The sequence below is a fragment of the Podarcis pityusensis genome (genome assembly GCF_964106645.2).
Source record: "Podarcis pityusensis genome assembly, chromosome: 4".
Classification (NCBI taxonomy): Eukaryota; Metazoa; Chordata; class Lepidosauria; order Squamata; family Lacertidae; genus Podarcis; species Podarcis pityusensis.
The window spans coordinates 537,911-556,803 of record NC_138027.1 but is presented as its reverse complement, the minus strand read 5'-3'; the positions used below and the strand labels follow the sequence as shown (position 1 = coordinate 556,803).

At 47.6% G+C, this 18,893-nt stretch overlaps 1 protein-coding gene across 1 annotated transcript in view; it reads right to left on the bottom strand.

The window, feature by feature from the left end:
- Positions 1-3,906: 3,906 nt before the first annotated feature.
- LOC308475134 (uncharacterized protein) overlaps positions 3,907-18,893 on the bottom strand; it is a 32,980-nt gene continuing 17,993 nt past the window's right edge. The window contains exons 3-6 of the mRNA XM_081002074.1: positions 17,069-17,150; positions 16,698-16,780; positions 13,516-13,642; positions 3,907-6,368 (exon numbers count right to left, since the gene is read on the bottom strand). Coding sequence (XP_080858200.1) covers positions 4,948-6,368; positions 13,516-13,642; positions 16,698-16,780; positions 17,069-17,150 — 1,713 coding nt within the window. The 3' untranslated portion in view covers positions 3,907-4,947. The remainder of the gene's footprint in view (positions 6,369-13,515; positions 13,643-16,697; positions 16,781-17,068; positions 17,151-18,893) is intronic.

Here is an 18,893-nt window from a genome sequence, read left to right as displayed (position 1 = left end):
GGCAGGAATTATTGTTAAGGGATATCTCCTTAATCTTCTATTAACCAATTGCCAAAATTGCCGTGAGCTACATGAACTAGAGGCGACTATAAGCGCCTGCCAGCGATTATGTTGCCACTCTTGCTTAGCCATTCTCTGGGCTTGCTTATATGCTGTTTTTGCTTGTTGGTAATTCCTAGGTAATACTAAAGCACCAGAAGATTTGTATTCATTGTAAATGGCACAGAGATGTCGTCTAGCTTGTTTGCATTTTAAGTTAAACCAAGGGGCACCGGTCTTAAAATGGGCCCGATTTACTTGGATGGCTGGTATTGTAAAAAAGGACATAAGATCTTCTGTAAGCAGAGAGAATGAATTAATAATTCGTTCATGCCCATACAGATCTAAATCTAAAACATGAGTTTGAATTATCTCTTGTTGGAAGAATTCCATATATTTTTGGGCTTGAGTTACTGACCATTTTATTCCTCTCACTTGTTCTGCAGTATTTATTCTCATATATATGGGGTGTCTAGACTTGATAGACTGCCAGTCTAGGGAAAGCTTGGCACTCAAGGGGAGATGGTCGCTCATTTGGACGTTTTCTATTTTAAAATAAGAAAAATTTGAGAATAAATCTCTGGAAACAATAAAATAATTGAGAACACTATTTGTAAGTGTGCTCAAATGAGTAAACTCACCTGGAATATCCGGGGGACAATTTCTGTTTAAAATTATCAAATTCAAACGTAAAATCAGTTGATAAAGAAGGGTTCCCGCTTCGTTAACCCTATTATCTTTCGATTTTCTCTGTATATGGGGGGAGAAATCCAAGTTCTGGTGATCAGGTAAGACCCACCATTTGGCCTTGCCTAGCGCTTCCCAGTTTGCAGCTGTACGAGCATTAAAATCACCTCCCATGACTGCTGAGATATTTGGGAACTTAGTATAACAGAAAGCAAGGTGTTCTTCAAGTGTTTCCCATTTGGAATGGAGGTCCACTACCTGCCCCCCCGGGGGGGGGGGAATAAACATTTGTTACCAGTTGTCAGGGCTGCCTCAGATCTCAGCTCACAAAAGATCAACGCCAGGTTCTTCTTATATACAAGGACGTTTATTGCAGTTCATAGTAAGTTCCACAACCGAGGCGCGCAGCCCCCACGTCTGTTAACCTTAGACGGTAGAAGTCCCCTCTGAATCGGTCCCTCCCCTACACCAGTTTAATAAGCTAACGCTGCTCCACCTTTTTCTCTCTTTCCTTTTCCGCAGGGTCTTTCTGCCCGCCGGGGTTCCTCCCCTCCTGGATTCTCCTGAAGCGGAATCTCCAGACTGCTCCTCCCCCCTCCTGCGGGCTTTGGGACCTGGCTCCTCCTCCGGGCTCCCTGTTCTTCCGCGCGCCTCCTCATTTGAACTTGGCGCGCGCGCCCAACCTCTGACCTTCCTTTTGACAGTTATGCTACTCCCCTCACTGCCCTCCTCCTCTTCCGGGAGAACGGCTTGCTCTGATCCCTCCTCTTTCTCTGTCGCCGGAGCTGCTCCCTCTGACACACTGGAACCTCCCCCCCCCTTCGCTGCGCTCTGGTGGGGAGGCTGGCCCTGATTCCCAGCTGCCGCTTTGGGGTCCCCTGCTGGCCCCCCGCTCCTGACACTTTCCCCCTGGGGCTCCCCTTGCCCTTACCACAGGCGCCCCCTTCTGGGAATCCTCTGATTCGCTGGAGAGACTCATGGAATCCCTTGCGTCATTGCTATCCTCTTCCTCGCTGTCCTGGGATTCCTCTCCATCGCTCTCCATTTCCTGCCTTCCCTGTGCCTCTGTCCCTGTACCCCTGACACCAGTAGTTCAAATTTCCCTCCTGAAATCAATCCTGTAATCGCGTAAGGAGAGGAAGATTTAACAAGTGTAAGTTTTGCTTGCAATTTGAGGGAAATGGCTATTACCAAACCTCCCCTAGGGCGTCCACCTTTAAGAGAGGGGCTAGCTGGAAGCAAAATGGTATTGTATCCATTTATGTCAATCACCTCCTCTTCCCAAGTTTCTTGCAGGAGAATTACTTGGAATAAATTAACAAATTTTAAGAAGTCTGGATCAGATTTCTTCCCCCTCCATCCTGCAATATTCCAGCATAAAAATGACATCAAGGGGTGGCTGGGTTGGTCGTTAGGTAGTCAGATCATGTGGGAATGGGATTCTAACTTTGGGGGAGTTTCAGCTTCAAAAAAATCGGTAATTTTCCTTTGAGAAGGTGGCAATCGTGCTATACATCCCAACTGTTTAGATTTATTGGGGTGGTTTGGCTGTAAAGTCGTGCCACTCGTCTCGCTAAAGGCAGATGTTTGGCCTAAGATAGTCGACTTTTCAGAGCCAGATGGTAGAATTAGGGGGGTATTACTTACAGAGAGCGAATTTAAGTCAACAGGTATTGTGCCACTAGTTGAGTGATCATTAATTGTTTGGATAGTTTTGTTAATACGACCTGTCGGGTCTTCAACCAGATCATTCTTCGGGGCTAAAAATAAAATGGAGTCGTCTCTCATTTGTTGGTCTGGTTCAGCTGGTTCTGTTACCGGTTCGATGGTATCTATTTAAAGGTCAGCACCAACACTTTGAATTGTGCTCGGAAACACACTGAGAGCCAATGTAGGTCTTTCAAGACCGGTGTTATGTGGTCTCGGCAGCCGCTCCCAATCACCAGTCTAGCTGCCGCATTCTGGATTAGTTGTAGTTTCCGGGTCACCTTCAAAGGTAGCCCCACCTAGAGCGCATTGCAGTAGTCCAAGCAGGAGATACCCAGAGCATGCACCACTCTGGCGAGACAGTCCGTGGGCAGGTAGGGTCTCAGCCTGCGTACTAGATGGAGCTGGTACACAGCTGCCCTGGACACAGAATTGACCTGTGCCTCCATGGACAGCTGAGAGTCCAAAATGACTCCCAGGCTGCGCACCTGGTCCTTCAGGGCACAGTTACCCCATTCAGGACCAGGGAGTCCTCCACACCCGCCCGCCTCCTGTCCCCCCAAACAGTACTTCTGTCTTGACAGGATTCAACCTCAATCTGTTGGCCGCCATCCATCCTCCAACCGTCTTTGTGACGCCTATGTTGGATATAGGGTCCATAAGCAATGTTGCTAATGTTATTAACATCACTGTTAAGTTGGGGAAGAGATGAGGGTGTTGATATGCTCTGGCAGCCCCAATGTGCTGCTTGTTTGTCAGATTTTAGCCTGTTTGTGGATTGTTTTATTGAGGTTAGGGTGAAGCAGGACCACCTGGAGGAATTTTACCCTTATGCTTTTCATAGAATCAGTTAGCCATATAACCATATATCCTTATAATGATTTTTATATAATCCATGTTTGAATCATGACGGCTTCTGCAAAAGCTTATGGCAAATTGCTTAGATTGGAAGAATCCGAAATGAACTCTGCCCCAGTTCGCTTCCCTTGTTCTTCTCAATGTCTCGCTAACATAAGGGGGAAGCAATAAATCTGCTGTGCTGGCACTTTCCCCCCTGTCCAGACAGGGTCCTGAGTAGCTCATGTTCAGACTGAAAAAGCAGAAGTTGGGAGGGAACTCTTTACATGATCAGGGGGCAAGGCTTGAATGCGCTCATTGGTTTTCTTTTTGCTGCCGTGTGCGATTGTATTGATTATGTCATGTATGTACTCAGGTATAAAGCCTCTGGGCACTGGAGCCCGGGGCCCAGTCTTTGGGAAAGGATTCCACTGGGTCACTTATTGCTCAGCAATAAATATCACTTTCTTTTTCTCCACTGCTGCGTCTGTCAATTCTGGGACACAATTTGAGTGGCTCACTGGTACCTTAAAAATCCTTGCAACAAGGGGAATTATTTTACTTAGTAAGGCGTGGGGAGGGGTGCTGAGAGTGAGTTGTAGATTGTTGGGTAATGGGGAGTGTCTTTTTATGTACCTGGACTGGTGTTGGGTGGGGATCTCTGTGGAGGTGTGAGGCTGGGGGGAATATTGATCGTGTTAGCTGTATTGATGGCTTGGGGGGAGAGGAAAAGGAGGAGGGGGTCACCAGTCCATCGGGTTGAGGTGATTTCTGGTTGCTTCATTCTGCCTTCTGCCACATTGGCCTCCGCTCCCCGTTTGGTGTCGTCTGCAAATGGGATGAGCACCCCCTCAGTTCCTTCATCCAAGTCGTTCATAAAGACGTTGAACAACAACGGGCCCAGGACAGAACCCTGCAGCACCCCTCTTGTCACTTTTCCCCAGGATGATGAGGAACCATGGAGGAGGACAATTTGGGTTCGGTTATTCAAATCCACCTAACAGTTTCCTCATTCAGCCCCCATTTTAGAAGCTTAAAGGCAAAAATATTATGGGGGACTTCGTCAAAAGCCTTACTGAAATCAAGATGCACTATTTCCACAGCTATTCCCTGGTCAACAAAGTTTGTAACTCCATCCAAAAAAAGGGGAGGAGAGATTTCTCTGGCTTTTCTTGTTTTTGAGAAAGCCATGCTTTTATCCTGTATGTTTCTGTTGTGAAATCTTCAGATGAAAGGCACATAAATATTAAAAATGATAAAAAATAAAGATATTGACAGGCTGAAACATGTGCAAAGGAAGGTGATTTATGTATTTATTTAATTTGTCTACCACCCGACCCAGGGGTGCCAACTTGAATAAAATATTGGAGGAAGGGGCCAGGTAAGGCCTGCCTTGCACAATCAATCGCATGATGCATAAAGGGCATTGGAATGGCAATGCCTATCAACTGGGGGGGTGGCCCCCTCAAATATACTATTGCAGGGCAAAACTCACTTGGCCTCTAAGTGTTGACTCCTGTTCCCACATGTCTCAGGACGGTTACAACATAAAAACACAACATAAAAACACAAAATACACATCAGTAACTCAACTCCCCACCACATGTTAAAAGGGCCTTAGATGTCAATCAGCCAAAGGCCTGGTTAAAAAGGTGCATATTAACAAGGCTCCTAAAGCTATAGAATGAAGGATTTATCCCCTGTATGAATTCTCTGATGAGAAGTGAGATGGGAGCTCTGACTGAAGCTCTTTCCACATTCAATGCACTGATAGGGTTTCTCCCCTGTATGAATTCTTAGATGGGAAGTGAGAGAGGAGCTCTGACTGAAGCTCTTTCCACATTCCCCACACTGATAGGGTTTCTCCCCTGTATGAATCCTCTGATGGTAAGTGAGATGGGAGCTCCAACTGAAGCTCTTCCCACATTCCATGCACTGGTAGGGTTTCTCCCCTGTATGAAGTGTCTGATGCTTAGTGAGATCAGAGCTCACCCAGAAGCTCTTTTCACATTCCCCACACTGATAGGGTTTCTCTCCTGTACGAATTCTCTGATGGGAAGTGAGATTGGAGCTTGTAATGAATTTCTTTCCACATTCCCCACACTGATAGGGTTTCTCTCCTGTATGAATTCTCTGATGGGTAGTGAGACTGGAGCTTGTAATGAATTTCTTTCCACATTCCCCACACTGATAGGGTTTCTCTCCTGTATGAATTCTCTGATGGGTAGTGAGACTGGAGCTTGTAATGAATTTCTTTCCACATTCCCCACACTGATAGGGTTTCTCCCCTGTATGAATTCTCTGATGGGAAGTGAGATCCGAGCTCTTCCTGAAGCTCTTTCCACATTCCCCACACTGATAGGGTTTCTCCCCTGTATGAATTCTCTGATGGGAAGTGAGATCCGAGCTCTTCCTGAAGCTCTTTCCACATTCCCCACACTGATAGGGTTTCTCTCCTGTATGAATTCTCTGATGCTTAGTGAGACTGGAGCTTGTAATGAATTTCTTTCCACATTCCCCACACTGATAGGGTTTCTCCCCTGTATGAATTCTTTGATGGGAATTCAGACTTTGGCTGTGACTGAAGCTCTTTCCACATTCCATGCACTGATAGGGTTTCTCCCCTGTATGAATTCTTTGATGGGAATTCAGACTTTGGCTGTGACTGAAGCTCTTTCCACATTTCCCACACTGATAGGGTTTCTCCCCTGTATGAATTCTTTGATGGGAAGTGAGATCATGGCTGTGACTGAAGCTCTTTCCACATTCCACACACTGATAGGGTTTCTCCCCTGTATGAATTCTCTGATGGTTAGTGAGATGGGAGCTCTGACTGAAGCTCTTTCCACATTCCACACACTGATAGGGTTTCTCCCCTGTATGAATTCTCTGATGGTAAGTGAGATGGGAGTTCCAACTGAAGCTCTTCCCACATTCCATGCACTGATAGGGTTTGTCTCCTGTATGAATTCTCTGATGCTTAGTGAGATTCGAGCTCTGAGTGCAGCTGTCTCCACACTCCAAATTTTTGCATGGCTTTTCCTCTCTGGGGATTTTGTCGTGTTCACCTTTGTTCTCGATTTCCAATTCATCACAATCTGCAATGGAGACAAAAAGGGATTAGAGCCTCAGGAACAAATGAAGAAGAACTGAAGGGAGTTGGGTGTGTGTTCATTACCTTTGTGTTTTGTCATTAACCAACATATTTCTTATTAGATTCTGATGGGTTGTTGAATGTTGCTTTATTTGATATACTGTAGTGGTAAAATTGTGAAAGCCTTTTAGAAAAAAGTGCATTTCAGATGTTTGATGGCTCATAACACCACTTCTTTTGGAGGACAGTGGATGCTCAGGTTGCAAACATGATCCGTGTGGGAGACATGTTCGCAATCCGCAGTGTTCGCAACCTGCAGTGTTGCATCTACGCATGCGTGGGTTGTAATTTGGTGGTTCTGCGCATGTGCGAGCACTGAAACCTGGAAGTAAACCATTTCGGTACTTCCAGTTTCGGCGTAGTGCACAACCTGAAAACACGCAACCTTAAGCGACTGTAACCTGAGGTATGACTGTAATACCATAATATTATATAGCAATGGAAATATAATTTAATCAAGAATGTAGTGCAACAAAGTTTGTTCAATTTTCTGTATTCTATCAAAGGTTATAGACATATAACCAGAAAAGGGAAGCACAACTTGCTTAGGTTGACTTTTGTCAGTGTATTATGTGATTGCTATCAATTTGGTTGGTAGTTACCCAGAAAGAGATGTAAAATCGTACTATTAAGTGAACAAGGCTACAGGTATGAAGAAATTAGAAGGAAGATTGGGGAAAACTTAACCAAAGCTGGTCTATATTTTTGAAGAGGTATAAGAGACTCAGTCACTCCAAAATCAGACTGGTAAAGGCAGGAAAAGGTGCAGAACAGCAAGTGATGATCGAAGAATGGAGAGACTGTGCCTGCATGACAGAAGAAAATCATTACATTCTTCATTAAATTATTTTTCCATTGATATATAGTTTTATGCTATTACTCCCCAAAAAGTGGTGTTATGAGGTATCCAAGCTCTGAAATACACTTTCTCCAAAAGGTTTCCACAATTTTGGCCACTAGTGTAAGTTGTTCATTTTAAAGTTAATGTACTTTTTATATGGGGACAGATTGTTATTGTGATGGGATGATGAGCTGCTTGTGCGTAAAATCGTAGTCCCTCAGAGTTTGTTCAAGTCCACAAACCTCTGTCTGTGACGGAGCCCCTCAGACATGGCTCCTCTAGTCACTCGCAGATTCCGACAGTGGCTGCTTTCGGAATCGCTTCCAACATAAAAGCTCCTTAACGGAAACACGTCTTCTGGACTCACGGCGTGACAGTTTCCGGCGAGGAGTGGGTCTCCCTATGGGAGGTCCAGAAACCTCCCCACTGTTCTCGCTGGACGTGTCCCTGAGCCCTCCCTCTTGCTCGCTTTCCCTCAGAGACCCACCTCTCCCCCTGCTGGTTCCTGCTTCCGCTGCTGGGTCTCTCCCAACCTCCGTGAGCCCTTCCACCACCTGTCCCTCCGATGGCAGTTCCCTGACATCCACCTCCCCTCCAGGGCCCCCGTCACCCCCTCCCGTTCCCTCTCCTCTGGGCGGTGAGGAGGTAAAACCCCGAAAGGAATCCTCTTCATCTTCAGACGTCTCGAACATTTCCCTCCATCGGTTGCCGTTCCGGGTCTCTGAATCCTCCTCCTCCTCGGAATCTGTGAACCCCTCCAACTCCTCTTCCTCATCTGTGGTTGCAAAGTATTCCCTCCGGAACCTCGCTACAGGCTGAGGTTTACGTGGGAACCTCTGATGAAAAGTTTCTATTAAGACCTCGTCATTGACATCCTCTGCCATGACCCAGGTGTTTTCCGACTCCGGTTCCCCTTCCCACATTACCAAATACTCCACTTGATCTCCCTTCCACCTGGAATCTAGGATCTCCGCCACATGGCTGCTGTGTTCCCTTTCCTCCATTGCTGGTCCCCGGGTGAACCTCCCTTCTCTGTCCCCTTTATACGGTGACAGCAACGACCTGTGGAAAACTGGGTGCAGCTTCATGTGGTTCGGTAACCGGAGTCTGAAAGCCACTGGGTTGACCTGTTGCGTGACTTCAAATGGGCCCAATCTTTTGGGTCTTAACTTCTTACAACCCCCTTTGAATGGTAACCCTTGGGTTGACAGCCACACCTGGTCCCCCACCCTAATGGTTTCACCTTCCCTTCTGTTTTTGTCTGCCTGCCTCTTATACTCCTCCTTGGCCCTGTCTAAGTTGAGTTGGAGCTGACGATGGATCGCTTCCATTTCTTCTACGAACTGTTCGGCAGCCGGGACGCTCCATCTCTCCCCTTCCCCCCCTGGGAAAGCCCTGGGATGGCACCCGTAATTAGCCAAAAAGGGGCTCATCCCTGTGGACACGTTCTCCGCATTGTTGTAGGCAAATTCTGCCAACGCCAGCTTCTCCACCCAATCATTCTCTCTGTCATTGACATAACACCTCAGATATTGCTGGAGGATGCCATTGGCTCTTTCCGCCTGCCCGTTGGTTTCAGGATGCCGGGCAGTCGAAAAATTGACCTCTACATGCAGTAAGCTCATGAGCTTCCTCCAGAACCTGGAAGTAAATTGTTTCCCTCGGTCTGAAACCACCCTCAAGGGGACGCCATGCAACCTAAAAACATTTTCTACAAACAATTTCGCTGTTTCTTCTGCCGTGACAGCATGTGAGCAGGCTATAAAGTGGCCCGTTTTGGTTAACAGGTCTACCACAACCATGATGGCTGTTTTCCCTCTGGACTTTGGCAGATCAGTCATGAAATCTATTGACACTGCTTCCCATGGTCTTTCAGGTGTGGGTAGCGGTTCTAATAACCCCGCCGGCGCCCGCCTCTCCCCTTTGGCTCGCTGGCATTGGTCACAACCTCTCACATACTCCCGTACATCTTCCCTGACCTTGGGCCACCAAAATTCCCTGGTAACCAACCACATAGTTTTGTGTTGCCCAAAATGCCCCGCTGTGGGGCTATCGTGCAGCTGCTTGAGTACCTTCCCCCTCAACTCTCCTTCAGGTATATACTGCGCTCCCTTGTAATACAACGCCCCGTTTCTCTCCTCAAAACCTCCGGGTTTGTCTCCCTCCCTCCTGAGACCCCTGAGTTTGTCCTGGACGTATTCATCATTCTCCGTTTCCTCTACCAGTTCTCTTTGTCCCACCAATGCCGCCCCACACACCCAGCGGTCCTCTGGAATGACATGTCTCTCTTCGGGTGCTCCCTCCCCCTCCAAATATTCAGGTTTGCGTGAGAGAGCGTCCGCCCTAATGTTCTCTGGGCCTGGCACGTAACAAATCTCAAAGTTAAATTTGGAGAACTCCTGGGCCCATCTCACTTGCCGTTGGTTGAGCACTCGTGCCGTCCTCCAATACTCTAGGTTCTTGTGGTCAGTGCACACTTGCACCTTATGTTGTGCGCCAATTAGCAGGTGCCTCCATCTCCGGAACGCCTCATGAATGGCGAGTAGTTCTCGGTCATACACCGTGTAGTTCCTCTCGGATTTGTTCAGCTTTCGCGAAAAAAGGCACACGGTCTCCACTCTGACTCCTCCTTCCCTGGCTGCAGAAGCACCACCCCAATCGCTCTGTCTGATGCGTCAGTTTCCACTCTCATCGGTTTTTGTAAATCCACATGCAGGAGTTGTTCTTCCGAGGCGAAGGCCCTTTTTAGTTCCTCAAATGCTCGCTCCGCCTCCTCAGTCCAAACGAACTTCTTCTTACTGCTGAGACAGTCCGTAATGGGCGCCGTCAGGTGGGCAAAGTTTCGGATGAACTTACGATAGAAGTTCCCAAACCCTAGGAACCTCTGCACATCCTTCCTTGTTTTGGGTGTTTTCCATTCCAGCACCGCCTGGACCTTGCCGGGATCCATGGCCAATCCCTTGTCTGACAGGCGATACCCCAGGAATTCCACCTCCTTGGTATGAAACTGACACTTCTCCAGTTTCACCCACAGCTGGTTGGCTTGCAGCCTGCTCAACACTTCTCTGACGTCTCTCACATGCTGCTCCTCATTCTCAGAATACACCAACACGTCATCTAAGAAGGCCACACAATTCTTGTAAAGCAAAGGCCCAAGGACGTGGTTCATAAACGATTGAAAGCACGCGGAGCCTGCTTGTAGGCCGAAGGGCATAACGAGATATTCAAATGCCCCTAAAGGGGTGAACATGGTGGTTTTCCATTCATCCCCCTTCCTTATTCGTATCAGGTTGTATGCCCCCCTTAGGTCCAGCTTTGTGAAAATCTTTCCCTTCCACACCCTTGTCAAAATGTCGTCAATCCTGGGCATAGGGAAGGCCACTGGTTCTGACACTGCGTTCAAGGCCCTGAAGTCACACACCAGCCTCGGCTTGTCCGTGTTTTTTTTATCCACAAAAAACACTGGGCTGCCTCCCACCGCTCTGGACTCTCGGATGAAACCCCTCTTCAGATTTTTGTCAATGAACTCCCTTAGTTCTAACATCTCCCTGTCTGACATGGCATACAACTTGCCTACTGGGAGCTGTGCCCCAGGGAGTAAATTGATTTGACAGTCAAAGGGTCTATGCGGGGGTAGTTGGTCAGCTTCCCTTTCGCTGAAGACGTCGCGGAGATCTGCGTATTGTCGTGGTACCTTCACGTTCTCCGTTACTTCAGTCCCTGCTAGGGTGGCTTGGGCCCCTGCCAAACCCTTTCCCTCTTTGCAGTGTTCTAAGCAATGTGCTGAACCAAAGGAAACCACTCTCTGATGCCAGCCCACCAGCGGATCATGTAACGCTAGCCAGCTCATCCCCAATATAATGGGAGCTCCTCCCAAGGTGGCCACATTAAACGCTATCAGTTCGGTGTGCCTTGCCACCTTCATTATCATTGGGACGGTCTGCAAGCTGACTTCTCCTCCCAACAGCTCCCTGCCATCGATCGTGGTCACCTGCAGGGGGTTGCTTAAAGGGATCATCTGTATCTGGTGTTCAGCTGCAAACTCTTTGCTCATGAAATTGCAGGAGCTGCCTGAGTCCAACAGCGCCTTTATCTTTAGAGGGTGTCCGTTTGGCAGCTCTAGCGCCACTTCTATCACTAGGGCGGGTTTAGGAGGTTCTGGCGTGGGCACTTTCACTGCTCTTTGGCCTGGCTGCTGTGCCCCGACGGTGGCAGCCAGGCGTTGGCTTTTACTTGCTCCGGTATTTCTTCCTCTCTTCCCTCCACAGCTCCCACCATCCCTTGCCATTCCTTCCTCTGGGGGCAGACTCTGGCAAAGTGACCTGGCTGTTGGCAGAGATAGCATTTCCGGGCGCCTTTTCCCTCCTTCTTTCCCCCCTCACTGGGCTTTGAAACTGCACGCGCGCGCGCTGTTCCGATTTCCATCGGCTCTGCCGGCGGGAAAGTTGGCTCTGGAATGTCTGGAATGCGGAACTCCTTCCAACGTTCCCCCTTCCCTTCCCGCCTCTCCAATGCTCTCGCCTCCTGGCGCGCTCCTATGGTCAGCGCAGATTTGGTCAGCTGGTCCATAGAATCCGCCCTGGGGCCCCGGGAAAGTTCGTCTTTCACAGCCGAAGAAAGCCCTTCTTCAAATAGCATTTGAATGGGTTCCGCCGATAAGTCCCACCCCAATCTGTGAACCAGCATGGTGAACTCAGTCCAGTACTCACGGACAGATCGGCTCCCCTGTTTGCAAGCCATTAACTGTCTGCGCACCACTCCCTGCTCAATATCGCTGGAAAACATCAGATCCATGGCGCGAAAGAACTTCATCGTGTCCTTTAGGACGTCACTATTCGCTGCCATCAGGGGTCTAACCCAGTCTCTCGCCCCCTTTTCAAGATGCCCAATCACGAAAGCCACTCGTGATTCCTCGTCAGGGAATTCATCAAACTGCAATTGAGGGCATATTGCATCTCTGTCCGAAAGGCATGATAGTCCTTGGGCTCCCCCCCAAACTTCTGCACCAATCCTGGTACCTTTCTGGCGAGCTGGGTGGCTTTCCCCTTTTTGTCTGCATCCTGAGCCCTCCTCTCCTCAAGCCTTGCCGTCTGCAGCACTAGCTGGACCTCCAACACCCGGTACCTTTCCTCCAGGCTTGGACTCGCCCCTGCTCCTGCTTCTCCGGTTCCGGCTGGGTTGCTCATGATGTCTTCTCCTGCACAAGCTGCTTTCAAAGACTGTCGGAATGCTGTGATGGGATGATGAGCTGCTTGTGCGTAAAATCGTAGTCCCTCAGAGTTTGTTCAAGTCCACAAACCTCTGTCTGTGACGGAGCCCCTCAGACATGGCTCCTCTAGTCACTCGCAGATTCCGACAGTGGCTGCTTTCGGAATCGCTTCCAACATAAAAGCTCCTTAACGGAAACACGTCTTCTGGACTCACGGCGTGACAGTTTCCGGCGAGGAGTGGGTCTCCCTATGGGAGGTCCAGAAACCTCCCCACTGTTCTCGCTGGACGTGTCCCTGAGCCCTCCCTCTTGCTCGCTTTCCCTCAGAGACCCACCTCTCCCCCTGCTGGTTCCTGCTTCCGCTGCTGGGTCTCTCCCAACCTCCGTGAGCCCTTCCACCACCTGTCCCTCCGATGGCAGTTCCCTGACAGTTATGATTAATGTTTCTGGTTTATGTAAGTGTTGGAAGCCGCCCAGAGCAGCTGGGGCAACCCAGCCAGATGGGCAGAGTACAAATAAAAATTATTATTATTATTATTATTATTATTATTATTATTATTATCAGTGCTACTACTACCTGAGATTCAATAAGCCTGGCTCTTCTCTGGGATGGATTTTGTTTGGCCCAGTCATGGCATCCCCTCCATCTCCAATGTCAGTCGTCTCTCTGGTCAACCCAAGACTGACAGCAGCAAAAACAAAAACAGAAAACTTGACAGAAGCTACTTATCTTTCCGCACAACTCTGAAGCTAAATAAAAAAAATTCCTTCCAGTAGCACCTTAGAGACCAACTGAGTTTGTTATTAGTATGAGTTTTCGTGTGCATGCACACTTCTTCAGATACCAAAACAAAACAAAACGGTAATTTGCTGGAATACAGAAAAAACTGGAATTTGCTGTTCAAGGTTTATTGTGGGGGTGTTAGGTTCCCAGGTGTTGTATTGGGCGCTGTTGAGCTCTCTGGAAATGTACGAGGTTTGTTACATAGAGGTATTTTTTGAATTTCCAGGCAGATAGGACGATCCCACAGGGAGCCTTACCAAGAGAGGCCACGATCCCACGATTCTCCTCCATGACGTCCTTATGCAGAGCTCTCTGGTCAGGATCCAGCAATGCCCACTCCTCGTCCGTGAAACAAACAGCGACATCTTCAAAGCACACTGGACCCTAAAAGAAAAAGGAAATGTCCTCTTCTGAGACAGCAGAAATATGATCTGCTACACAATGCTCTGTTCTTTCCTTCCTCTTAATTGCTGTGTTGTTTCGATAAGATTGCTTTCAATAGGATTGACACTTTGACACGCATTCTGGAAACGTATGTCTAGATGCTTGGTTCTGGCCTTCAACTGCCCAGATTCTGCCAACTTCAGACAGGGTTGATTGTCTTCCCAAACAGTGATGGGCAGGCAACAATCCCCATAGATCTCTTGCACCAGGCATCTATAGAACTCCAGTTCCCTGCACAATTCCGACAGTGCAATGAACTCAGCCTCAGTAGAGGACAGCGCAATGAGACTTTGCTTCCGGGACTTCCACCCAACTAGAGATTCCCCCAAGGTTTATTACCATCCCAGATGCGGATTTCCTGTCATCCAGATTCGCCTCGTCGCTATCTGGCCAGAAAGTAAGCGCCGTCTCACCTGCAGCTGACAGCTTGAGACTGAAGTCCTTGGTATCCTGCAGGTAACGCAGCACCCGCTTGATACCATGCCAGGCATTTACACTGGGCTTTGATGCTTCCCTACTGAGCAGATTGGTAGCAAAAGCAATGTCCGGCCTGCTCCATTGGGACAGATACAACAGACTACCCAAAGCGGACTGGAAGAGCTCAGCGTTCTCAAACTCAACGCGTTCTGCTAGCCAACTGTCTTTCACATAGCTTGTCTCCATGGGTGCCCTAACCCCTGCACAATCAGGCATTCTGAACTTCTCAAGCAACTGCTCAATCTTGCCTTTCTGACTGAGCAAGAAGCTTCCATCTTCAGTCCTGTCTATCTGAACACCTAAGTAGATCCTTACTGCACTCAGGTTCTTGAGCTGAAACCGTTTTCCAAGCTCTTTGGCAAACTTCTGCATCTGTTTGTCTGCCCTTGAGGTATAAATGATATCATCAACAAAGACTAAAACCATTTCCTGTGACTCTCCTGACCCTTTAAGGTGCAGGCAGCTGTCAGCAAGACTCTTCTTGAAACCTAGCTTCTCTAAGGCTTCATCCAGGTACAAGTTTCAATTTCTGGCCGATTGCTTCAAACCATAAATAGACTTGTGAAGCCTCCATACAGTATTTGGCTCATTGCCCTCAAACGCTGAAGGAGGAAGCATGTACAGATCCTCCTGGAGCTCTGAGTTCAAATAGGCCACATCCACATCAAAGTGATTCACCTGAAAAACTCTTTGTGCAGCAATGGATAAGAGCATGTGCAGAGTTTCACTTCTGGAAGTGGGAGCATATACCTCAGTATAATGCAGCCCCTTTTGCTGTGGGAACCCTCTGGCTACTGGCCTAGCCTGTTGCTGTGGGTTTAAGACGGTAAACCCAGCGGCTGCTCATGGCCTGTTTGCCCACTGGCAACGTTGTGAGGGAGAACACACCTAGAGACTCCATTGAGCTCATCTCCTTCTGCATTGCCTCATGCCATTTCCTGGCTTCTTCCTGAGGCAGTTTCTGAACATCCTCAAAACTCTCGGGTTCACACTGTGCCATGCCAACCCACACACTTGTGACTGCAAACCTGTCAGGAGGTTTACCTTTCGTTGTGCGAGCTGAACGTCTCAACCCAGTTTCAGGTACCCCCTCAGACCCACTAGGACCAGCTAGAACGTCCTTGGCCTCCGAGAGCTCCCCCTCTGACTTACTGCGCCGTTTAGACTTCTCAGCTGAACCTGTGGATGAGGAAGGAGCACTTCTATGCTCAAGCTTCACAGCTTTAGGAGAAGTTCTTCCCTCTACCTGCTCTGGGTCAGGACTCTGTGCCTCAGCAGCAGGTTCAACCTCTACCTCTTCCTCATCAGCAGAGTCAAGCAGACTCTCTGAAAGAACATCAGGGTTCCCATGTATGCGTGTCCATCCATTCTACTCACAGAACTCAGCACTGCTGCTGAGCAGAATCCTGGACTGATTGCCTGTTGGATAGGCAAATCTCCACCCCTTGGGCCCTGGCTCATACCCACAGAAAATCATCTTTTGGGACCTAGGGCCACCCTTTCTGAGCTTGGCCTTTGGCACAAGGACCCAGGTCTCGCAGCCTGAGTACAGCTGGGTTAAAGTGGTTCTGTTATGTCTTCTGTCAAGGTCATGCTGACTATAAGAAGAGGCCAGATGGAGCCTAGGTTTCTCTCTCTCTCTCTCTCTCTCTCTCTCTCTCTCTCTCTCTCTCTCTCTCCCTTCTGGTGTTCTGTACATAGTATGCTGAGTGTTGAGGTTTAAACTTATCATAAGTTGTGGGAAATTTCAGTTAAGTCTGCTGCAACTGGATTTCTTATGGACAGGGCCAATCCTGAATGTTTTGGATTTGGGACCATTATGCTCATTTGTCTTCAGTAGCAGTAAAGCTCTGCTGGGTGAAATACAATTGCCTCTGGGTCTATTTATGGGAATCCAGCAACATGTTTAGGTTTTACTCTGCTAACTATATTGGAGTTCTGCCTGGATCAATACTGAGTAGAATTCCATGACAGGGTCTTCCTCCATGAAATCAGCTGCCAAAAGAGAAGGCCCCTAGCTCCCCACAGCTTTCCAAGTCCCCTCCTCTCTGGGGTTTCTGGCAAGTGATCCAACAGTGCGCCAGTGTGCAGCCTGCCTTTGCTCCTCCATGTTAGACCTCTCTTGGCTCTGAGAGACAAGCAGGGAGGGTGGCTTATGGCAGAAGGAGAGGGAGCCCCTGGTGGCTCCTTCTTCTCCTGACTCACCTCTGCCTCTTGACCTTCCTCCTCCCACTCATCTCCTTCCTCTTCTGCCTCCGATTCTGGACTGCATTCTGCCTCAGAGTCTCCCAGCTCACTAAGCCCTGTTACCCTTTCAGCTTCTGACACCTCCTCTTCCCAGGCTTCTCTCTCTTCTCCCTTTCATTGCTCATCCTTCCTCAACCTCCACTCCTTGGGCTGAGACGTCTTTCCTTCCTGGCTCCCCAGCTGCTTCCTCCCAGCATTCCTCTGTGCCCAACCAGCCCATGACATTGCTCCATCCCTCAGCCTCTGTCCCCACAAGGCAGCTTCCCCTGACCTGATCTGGTTCCACAGCCACTGCTTCCCTTCTGCTCCCATGAAAAGATGGATCAGGAGGTCTTGCTGGCATCATTCTGTCTCCTGAAAGAGAAAACAGGTAAGCAGGATGCCAGGCGTGCCCATGTCTCTCACAGGGGAAACAGGGCATCTCTAACTATAGATGGGCCTTTCAGAAAGCCTTACCTGCTGAGTGCATTTGGACATTTGTGCCCATTTCATATGTTAGTCATGCAGAAATACATCTCTCCTCCTCTGGACCCTTCCTCCCTACTCCCCCCCCCAAAAAAAAACTTGATGAAAAGAACCCAGAGATTATGTGGGAAACCAACAGAATGAGACCAAATGGAGAAAAGCCACCTTCCTCCTTACCCAGTGGCCTCTCTCTGGTGTCCAACGGAGGCCTCTCTGCCTCACAGGAATCCATGTCCATTTCCTCAAAACAATCCTTTTCCTGAAAAAGCAACAAGGATTCAAAACAGAGAATGAATGACAAGAAATAGCAGAAAGATAATGGAAAAGTAAAAAACTTTAAGGGTGTGAGATCTCATTCCATGGATGCCTTCCCAGAAAAAGGATGGGCCATCAGCAGAGCATTATGGGATGTTCTCCATCCTCTTTGGAGCCCCTAATAATAATAATAATATTTTTTTATTTGTACCCCACCCTCCCTGGCCGGAGCCAATCTTTTGGTGGCTAACATCATAAATCTAACACAGTATACAAAGAACATAAGAACAGGCAATCGATTAATTAAAATACTTCTTAAAATTAGTTCAAAACAAATTAAAATCAGGACAGACGGCAGTCCACTGGTATAATAATAATAATTTATTATTTATACCCCGCCCATCTGGCTGGGCTTCCCCAGCCACTCTGGGCGGCTTCCAAAAGAATATTAAAATACTGTGATACATCAAACATTAAAAACTGCCCAAAACAGGGCTGCCTGCAGATGTCCTCTAAAAGTCTGGTAGTTGTTGTTCTCTTTGACATCTGGTGGGAGGGCGTTCCACAGGGAGGGCGCCACTACTGAGAAGGCCCTCTGCCTGGTTCCCTGTAACTTGGCTTCTTGCAGGGAGGGAACCGCCAGAAGGCCCTTGGAGCTGGACCTCAGTGTCCGGGTAGAACGATGGGGGTGGAGACGCTCCTTCAGGTATACTGGACAGAGGCCATTTAGGACTTTATTTTTTAAAAAAATTAATATTTATTAAAGTTTCAAAAAAGTTACAAAAATGAAAAAAGAAAGAAAAGAAACAAAAAAGACAAAATACAGAAAAATAAAAACAATTAAAAACAAGTCGGTCTTTCCATGTCTTGTCTTTCATTTACTTGTTTCCCTGACCTCCTCACACCTCCCTTTTTTGTATTCTAGTTCAATTAGTTATTTCAGCAAATCCTTTCCATTTTTGTTTTTATCTTAATAATTTATCTTAATATATTGTAACTTTACATTCTCCCCTGTTAACAATCCATTTTTATATACCCCTTTGTAACATTACTGCTAAAACCACATAACTTCATTCCAGCATCCTTCTAACATTCCTTAATTTTACAGTGTTTCCATAGATAGTCTTTAAATTTCTTCCAATCTTCTTCTACCGACTCTTAAGCCTTAATCCTTGGGCACGTCCACCAAAGGTGAAAGAATGTACCTTCAGTTTCTTTACATTTCCAGCATTTATTATCAGGCAAATAATATATTTTTGCAAGCTTGACTGGTGTCATGTACCACCTGTATATCATTTTCATAATATTCTCTCTTAAGCCATTACATGCTGTAAATTTCATACCTGTGGTCCATAACTGTTCCCAGTCAGCCAACATAATGTTATGTCCAACATCTTGCGCCCATTTAATCATAGCAGATTTCACCGTTTCATCCTGTGTATTCCATTTCAACAGCAAGTTATACATTCTTGATAAAATCTTAGTTTTGCGGTCTAACACTTCTGTTTCCAATTTTGATTTCTCCACCTGGAAGCCAATTTTCTTGTCCAAATTGTAAGCCTCCATTATTTGATAATAATGAAGCCAATCTCACACTTTGTCTTTTAGTTTCTCAAAGCTCTGCAATTTCAATTTGTCTCCTTCTTGTTCCAAAATTTCCCAATATTTCAGCCATTTGGCCTCCATATTGAGCTTTTTCTGAGCCTTCGCTTCCATTGGTGACAACCACCTTGGGGTTTTATTTTCA